Raw genomic sequence first — 8,999 nt, 5'->3', positions numbered from 1 at the left:
CCTCCCTCTCCTTCTCCCTCTCCTTGTCCCTCCAACCTTGCAACCCATCCTCTTCCTCTCCTCCTCCTCCACTTCTCCCTCCTCCTCCTCCTCCTCCTTCTTTCTCCTCCTCCCCTCTCCTCCTTCTTCCTCCTCCTCCTCCCCTCTCCTCCTCCCTCCTCCTCCTCTCTTTCCTTCTCCCTCCTCCTCCCTTCTCCTTCCCCCCCATGCTCTTACACCTTCTTTCTCTCCCACTCCTATGCTCCTCTAAACCCTTATTTCCTCAACCCTTGACCTCCAAACACCGTATTATATAAAATGGGACAAAAATTGCACTTTGGGAATTTTGAAATTGGGTGGATTTCATTAAATTTGGGAGACCATGATCTACGAGGGAGACGAGTTCTCCACCATGTACTCTACCCTGAACCTTGGATCCTCCTTCTAACCTTTGAACCTCTTATAAACTCTGGAACCTCTCTCTGAACCTTGGAACCTCCTTCTAAACCATGAGCCTCCCTCTAACCCTTAAACTCCTCCTACACCCTTCAATCCCTAATGAAGGTGAAAGCCTTCATTACCCCAACCATGATGATGCACGTTCATTTCCTGCTCCTCCCCTCTCCTCCCTCCTCCTCCTCCCTCTCCTTCTCCCTCCTCCTCCCTCTCCTTCTCCCTCCTCCTCCTCCCTCTCCTTCTCCCTCTCCTTCTCCCTCCTCCTTCTCCCTCCAACCTTGCAACCCATCCTCTTCCTCTCCTCCTCCTCCACTTCCCCCTCCTCCTCCTTCTCCTCCTTCTTTCTCCTCCTCCCCTCTCCTCCTTCTTCCTCCTCCTCCTCCCCTCTCCTCCTCCCTCCTCCTCCTCTCTTTCCTTCTCTCTCCTCCTCCCTTCTCCTTCCACCACGTGCTCTTACACCTTCTTTCTCTCCCACTCCTATGCTCCCCTAAACCCTTATTTCCTCAATCCTTGACCTCCAAACACCGTATTATATAAAATGGGACAAAAATTGCACTTTGGGAATTTTGAAATTGGGTGGATTTCATTAAATTTGGGAGACCATGATCTACGAGGGAGACGAGTTCTCCACCATGTACTCTACCCTGAACCTTGGATCCTCCTTCTAACCTTTGAACCTCTTCTAAACTCTGGAACCTCTCTCTGAACCTTGGAACCTCCTTCTAAACCATGAGCCTCCCTCTAACCCTTAAACTCCTTCTACACCCTTCAATCCCTAATGAAGGCGAAAGCCTTCATTACCCCAACCATGATGATGCACGTTCATTTCACACATGCATGCACTATGTTTGCTTACCACACTTAAGCCTACGTCTCTCACTGGAATACGACTTGAGGTCCTAAGCTACACTTATACTACAAACGACAACACCAATATATCTATGGGTGACAAAAAGCCTCAAAACCCTACATACTGAGAATACCCTACTCTTCTTGCGGAAGCCGGGAAAAGAGCCAACACCAATGCATGTAGGTACTTGTTGCAATAATTGTAGCTAAGAGAATGAATATGTAGGGCAAGAACAAGAACTTGTGCAAGGGCATTAATGGCTAGCCACAAGCACCCTAAACTCATGGCCATGCACTTTGTACATGCTATGATTCTATAGGTACAACTAGGTGCAAGAGAAGATTTCAATTATGGAGTGGGAGGATGAGTTCATGCTAGAACAATGAGGATGGAGGCTTAGTAGGCATGTAGGCAATACTAAACTTGCCCCAAGCATGCAAAAATAGTTACAACAAAAATTTTTTTAAAAGGAACTAGGAGCCCATGCTCGTGTCGGTGTATGAAATGCCAAGATGGTAATGCCATCTTGGTGTTTCACGTGGCGGCACGAGCATGGGCTCCTTGAGCCCTTTTTTTTTAATTCTAACCCTTTTTCACTGCATTAATGCAAACACTCCCAAGAATAACTATATGCATTAAAATAACAAAATTTTAAAAAAAAGGGCTCCAAGAGCCCATGCTTATGCAGACATGTGAAACACCAAGATGGTGATGCACGCAACCACCTCTTGGGAATGCTTACCTCTTAAGATAACCTTCATCTATCACACATTTCTAATTAGGTTTTACATGTCTATTATACATATCTAATTAGGTTTACAAATGTACTTTTTAAGTTTTCTTGGATGAGTAAAGACAATTGTACCTGACATTCATGGCAGAGAACCCTAAAGAAATTTTTTGAAAATGATAGCCTTGAGCATTTCCAACCTTGGTACATCAAGGGACTCAAATGTATGAATATATGTTGGTGCAAATACATATAGACTTTGACCGAACTTGCAAGTTCCAAGCTTTGAATTAATTGAGAATTGATCATGCTAGAGTATTGCTCAGCATCGCATATATAGCACCCCCAAGAGTACGTTCTAAAGAAAACCTTTATCTCCTCAAACCATTAAATAACAAACATTTCCATGTAGATATAACTCTGGCCGCTGAAATGGAAAGACTCCTTACAACTGCAGCTTGGCAACTTGACGTCCCCTAGCTCAAAAACTCGAGCCAAACACATCATTATACAAATGTTAAAAACTCACTCTTTACAACTGCATTCTGATGACATTAACACAAACTATAACATCCAAGCCTCCGGCTTGATTTGCCTTAATGAAACCAAAAGTCTGGATTTTAGAATTAGTTATTTTTTTTGTGTTATTTTTTGCACCAGGGTGTTTATATAGCTCATCTAATGCATATGATGAAAAACCAATGCAAAAAGAGCCTTGCAACATGGAAATTCAAAACGTTGTGACTTGGGGCTACCTAGGTCACACCATTTTGGATTTCCATGTTGCAGGGCTCTTTTTACTTTGGATTTTCATCACATGCATTGGATGAGCTATAGAAATATGATATACCTTCCTCTTTCATCACAAAGGACATTAGTTGCAATGTTTAATTACAAACCCTTTACCATTGGGTCTTGAGGTTTGTGCTGACTTGATGTGCTAGCTTCTTTATCCTTGTCTCACTAAACAACAACCTCTGAAAATTCAAGAGTTCTTGCTGAGTCATCTCGTACGCTAGCTCAACATCCTTGATGGTCTTATGGGTGACACAACTTGCCTCTAAATCGATGACACTAGTTTTGCGGAGCTGTACAATCTCATTGATAGTTGGATCAGTGGGAGCTCCAAATTGAATGACATTGTCACACCCATAGATTGATTTCTTCCAATGCATCATTTAGGGTAATATATTCCTCACCTTGAAATTGTTGAGGCATGTCTCATCAAATCATGCGATCTCATTATCTATTGATCAATGGGAACTCTAGAGTCAATGAAATCATCACAGGTGTCATTTGAGTTGGCATAGTGCCTCATCTGAGAGTAGACCAATTTCTCCTCAACGCATCATTCACGGTAATATATATAATTCACACAAAAGAGTTAATGGATCTAAGGATGCAAGGTGTGGCTTCCTTGATGCATCATCTAGATCATAGATTGAGGATGGATGGCTCGACTTGGCTACGTGGATAGGATTACTTGGCACTCAACCTCCTCGTCATGCAAGTTTATGGTATGCTCCTCAAGCTCTACTTCTAGGTTGATCTCGTATGCTCCACCACTTGTGGATGCAGATGGAGCCTGGGTTTCTTGATCAACATCTTCCTCAAACTTTCTTGTTGTGAGGAAAACGACAAGGGATGCATCTTCCTATCAAATGCATAGGGAAAGTGGAAGTGTCCTTGAGGGGAACAAAACAAGAAGGACATTGTCCATGGCCCTACCCAGGTCTTCTTGAAGTTTGGGCTCCGATGAAGAGAGCTCAAAAGGTCCAAGGGGAATCATTGGTAAGGGGAGTTAACGATTTCCCATGGACAAGACTATCAAAAAACTGAAGAGAGCGATCATCAATCTAATCTACTAGAGCATGGGAAGCAATTGATGAAATCCATTGGTCAAACAATGCAAGCTTCCTTAATGCACCATCTAGATCATAGGTTGATGAGCAATAAGCATGACTTGGAAATGCGTTTAGGATGAATTGGCTCTCAACCACCTCATTGTGCATGTTTAGGGTATGTTCCTCAAGTTTACTTCTAGGTTGATCTCGTCCACTCCTCCACTTGTGGATGCAAACAAGCCCTCACACTCTTCTTCAACAACTTTCTCAAACTTGCTTGTTATGAGGAAAGTGGCCATCACTCTATAAAATGCACAGGGGAAGTGGAAGTTACCCAAGGAAAATATAAGACTTTTGGAGAGAGAAAGAGGGAAACATAATACTCTTAGAGAGAGAGAAGGGGGGGGGGGGACATTGTCCGTGGCCCTACCTAGAGTCTTCTTAAAGTTTTGGCATCAAGAGGTCAAAACATCCAAGAGGACCCCATTGGTGAAGGGAGTTGGCAACCACGACAGATTGCCCCTGGACAAGTCTATCAAAAAGCTAAAGAGAGGAATCCTCAGCTAGAAGAAAGGATTCCAAAGTAGAGTCCAGATGGATTGACTGGGAAAAGATTGGGTAAATCTAATTTGCTAGAGTGTGGGGATCAATTAATGAAATCCATGTGTCAAATGCTGCTCTAGGGAATGCCATGAGTATAGAAACTAGACTCTAAGATGTCAACAAATATGGAAGATAAGGTTGTGGATAGCAAGGATAGCTAGGAGTGTGAACACTACAATGAGAATATGACCAATGGTCAAAACTGCATAAAGGGGGTAATGCCCTAAAAATATAAACCAAAAAAGTATATTTTATTTAAAATTAAAACAAACCACTAAATTACCATGGATCTCTCTTTCTTTCTCTCCATCTCTCCCCTTTTTCCTTTCTACTCGTACCACTCTCACTCCCTCTTTTCACTCACTCCCTCTGTCCCTCTCTCACTGCTTCTTTTTCTTTCTCTCCCTCTCTCTCTCTCTTACTCCCTCTTTCTCCCTCCTCCTTTTTCTTTTTCACTCCTTCTCATGCCCTCCCTCTTGCTCTTTCTATCACACATCTTCTCTCTCTCTCTCTCTCTCTCTCTCTTTCTCTCTCTCTCTCTCTCCCTCTCTCTCTCGCATAATACATGTACACGCACATCTTCACTATTTTAAAATTATAGACCATAGAGATCCACCAATCTAGAGGTGCAAACAATTAAACACAATCTTAACAATCACAATGAAGCATCATCTTGTATTATTTATAATTTCTATTCATACTCCAATAATGCCTCATGGACAAGTGCATTACATCATCCATTACTTCCCCCCAATTTTTCCATTGCCACCTTGTATATGTAAAAGACATGTAGAGATTTTGTCTTCCAATGAAGTAGCTACTCAAATTGGGATTTGTCAATACATACATTATCATATTTTATAGAAACAAGAATTGTAAGGCTAACTCAAAAATGTCACGCCCAAAATGTTCAGTCGACATTGTATCAAACCTTGAGTAAGCCATGTTCTTGTTATCCATTTTTTATCGAATAATTGCACAACCAGCCAACTAAGCTCTTGCATATATATATGTTATCTTTGCTTTTTTCAATTACCTACAATTAGCAAAGAAATCTACAAAACATGGGAATGGTAGAAGATAGCTCAGTCTAGCCGCTTCTTGTACTTAGCTTCATAGCACTTCTCTCTATTTCTATAAAATTCGATGATATTTATACTTGTAAGTGGCCACTCAGGGTTGCTAAAAGAAGGTAATGGGAAATATTCCATACTAACCTTCTTCATCTAATAAGATAAAAATGAGTCGTAGAAAAAGGTCCCATTCTTCTTCAACTCTGGTGGTCTGTGACCATCATACTGAAGACTATCGAGCTCAGCATGGAGGACATGCAACAACCTAGTTCCACTCTACATAATTAAAGGGATACAAATCTATGAAATATATGTAAGGATAATAAAGTTATGTCAATGTCCTCAACTAAATACAAAAACATTTGAGCATGACCCAAGTAAACTATCCAGTTAATTCCATTGGGCCTACTATGTGCAAGGGTGTCAACCTAATGCACATATATAACTGCATGCATCAAAACATGTTGAACACAAACATGACTGACGCCTTATTACTAGGAGTTAATGCCAAATCCATGACTCTCCCTATCCGATGTTTGGAGAAGTCCCTTGCATCCTTCCATTTAACTTTATAACACCACAATTAGCCGATTGCATTGTGATCGCAGAACCCATTCCCAATGCTTATTCTTGAAGTTATTTTGTAGAATAGACGATAAGCTACCTCAATATCTTGCATCTTCCATCTCCATATTCCCTGTTCCAGTACCATATGACTAACAATAGCTCTATTCCTCTATCTCCTCACTTATAAACAAACACAAAATCCTTATGAATTCACCATGTGATCTCTCTCTCTCTCTCTCTCTCTCTCTCTCTCTCTCCCTAAGGTCTTGATCTTCGATACATCTAGGCAGCCATGCACAGAGAGAAATTCACACTAGATGGATTATAGGTGGAGGTGGTTGCATCCTATATATACTTGAGGGTTCTTTTCTTTGGCCTAATCTTGCCTATGTAGCTAGCATTGCAGGCTCGACTAAGCAAGGGATACGCCACACTTGCTAGACTTGAGCAAGAGAGCTTTCACTCTCATTTCCAAGATCCTCGGACCAAGTCTCTTCTACTTAACTCTTTGGTCTTCCCAACACGAGTATGTATGGTAGCCCTTGTGGGGGACAGATTGGGCTCGAGTCGTTGAGAGGCTTCTAGTTCTCATGCTTTCATGGACGCTCTACAGTAAGCCTTTAGTTTAACATCAGATAGTCCTAGCTAAGCACGGGGCATCCCCACTATACCTCGATGCAGCGTTCCAGGTTATCATGTATCTCTACCGCATCAAGCAGTATGAATCTTGCACTACAATGATTGACCCTATCTCCATCCATGGCTTTGGTAGCTAAGGGTGACCAGAGGTGTTGGCATCCACATACATGCAGGTGGTTTGAGAGCCAAAAACTGCACACAGTTAGATTATTCCCCTTCCAATACAACATTGAGACCATGTCTATCGTGCTCATGTATCATGAGGTGAATCAAGTTATATGATAGGATCTTTTACAGCTACACACATTCCAGACCTCGTTGACACCCCGCAAGCTCCCTATGAAGCTCGGATTCTACAGAGAACGTTACTTGCAAATTTCAGCAGAGGGCTTCATTGATCCATCAGGATACACACAGATCCATCAGGATACACACTCCTTGAGGATATCGATCAGTTAGTTCCACATTTCAGCACACTAACTTCTATTGAGTGGACAAGCAAAGGGCCCTAGAGGGTTGCAACTGGACTTTATGTCACAATCAGGAGAGAGAGTTGCAGGAGCATTTTGTTATTTGATGGCCAACATACTATGAGATCAGAGATCATTATCATTGTCTTTTCAAGTATGGCTTTAGTCCTACTCAGATTAGAAATGCCTGATGACCTTTATCCATGAGGCCGCTCGATCAGGACACAAGATCGAGATCAGAGCGCACAGCCAAACTCCTCTCAGAGCATGATCACTGCGTTCTTCGAGCCAGACAGCTCTGACCAGCAGCTCTGACCAGCAAGGCTCGTGGAGATGGCGGATCCGAAGACCACGATGAGAGACACAACAGCCTCGCCAGTGGCTTGAGGCACAGATAAGACTCAGGGACCTTCCCTCCATGATCTCCAAATTGGGGACACGCCCACAAGGAGTGATAGTGGCATTTGTTTGTCGCAGGGCAATAGCCAAGAGACCACAGCGAACCAGACATACCGACAACCGTCAACGCTCCATCACAAGCTTAATGCTACCACAGCCTCATGCATCACCAATCTGCCCTCAGGCTTCTTAACTTCCAGATGACCATCACAAAGTCGCCAACCCTCCATCCTCTCCATGAGTCCAAGGATTTCTTTTTATTGATTAATATCGTTATGACTATGATTTTTTCTAGTATTCGTCATGGGTGCTAATGCCGACTTTGAGGATCCACCCCTTCAGCTCATTGTATCAACTTTTTTCAACCCCATAGACCCTTCAGTCTTTCAAAGACTTTTAATAATCTCTCTCTCTCTCTCTCTCTCTAAGACTTTTAATAACCTCTCTCTCTCTCTCTCTCTCTCTCTCTCTCTCTCTCTCTCTCCACAGCTCATTCCCCTCCAACAAAAAAGAGAACACTTCCAAATATTCCAGTACTCCATTGTACATGACAGGAGTCTCTACTTGTTTCATTTTCCTTGAATGAGAGAGCCAAGATTCATGGTTCTTACCAAAAACTTTACAGCTGTTAACATCATATATCATTTCTTCTTGCCTGCTTTGCCCTCCTTTCTTCGAACCACCTCATCTGCATATTTTATCCCTTTACCTTTGTATGGCTCTGGTGGCCGCCACTTGCGTACTTTAGCTGAGAAATCCCCAACAGCACACTTATCCCTGCCAGTGACTACAAGTCTTGTGTTGTCTTCAACTTTGACACTAATGCCTTCAGGGATGGCCATCCGAACTTGATGTGAAAAACCTAAATTCATTACCAGCTCGCTTTTCTCAAGTGCAGCACGGTATCCAACTCCAATAAGCTGAAGCCTCTTCTCAAAGCCCTTGGAAACTCCTACGATCATATTGTCGGTCAAAGTCCTGTTCAGGGGGGGGGGGGGGGATTAGTGTCAATCGTGTCCATAGAAATCTCAAATAAGTGCTTCCCAAGCAAAATTCAAAAAAGCAGGTACAATCTTAACCAGTTTAAAAACTTGCAAACTTATCATTACAGTTTTTCAAAAACAATTGCAGTGTTGTGGGTGCCCTCTCCCTCTCTTTCTCCATTCGCTCTCAGATTTAAACACGCTTTCATTGCATACTTAGCTTCCTTAGTGCATGTGTGTGGAAAAGAAGTAGTTAATTTACATATACCTAGATGAATCTAGAACATTCCCAAACTCATCCTCTAAAAACACAACATAGTGCAGTTTCAATCTCACGATAGTCTAATCTACATGCTTGTAACCTTTGTATCAAAGTCTGCAAGCTGTTGTCTACATAGCAAAACAT

General features: G+C 42.4%; 1 protein-coding gene across 1 annotated transcript in view; it reads right to left on the bottom strand.

Moving 5' to 3' along the window:
- Positions 1 to 8,117: 8,117 nt before the first annotated feature.
- LOC147904493 (large ribosomal subunit protein uL6c-like) overlaps positions 8,118 to 8,999 on the bottom strand; it is a 40,486-nt gene continuing 39,604 nt past the window's right edge. The window contains exon 3 of the mRNA XM_087386827.1: positions 8,118 to 8,588. Within this exon, the coding sequence (XP_087242953.1) occupies positions 8,252 to 8,588 (337 nt within the window). The 3' untranslated portion in view covers positions 8,118 to 8,251. The remainder of the gene's footprint in view (positions 8,589 to 8,999) is intronic.

This window comes from Dipteris shenzhenensis, chromosome 2 (assembly GCF_047967505.1).
Source record: "Dipteris shenzhenensis isolate YYH24624 ecotype China chromosome 2, Dip_SZ_1.0, whole genome shotgun sequence".
In the NCBI taxonomy this organism is placed as follows: Eukaryota; Viridiplantae; Streptophyta; class Polypodiopsida; order Gleicheniales; family Dipteridaceae; genus Dipteris; species Dipteris shenzhenensis.
Note: the sequence above shows the minus strand (reverse complement) of the source record. Positions and strands in the feature narration are given on the sequence as shown.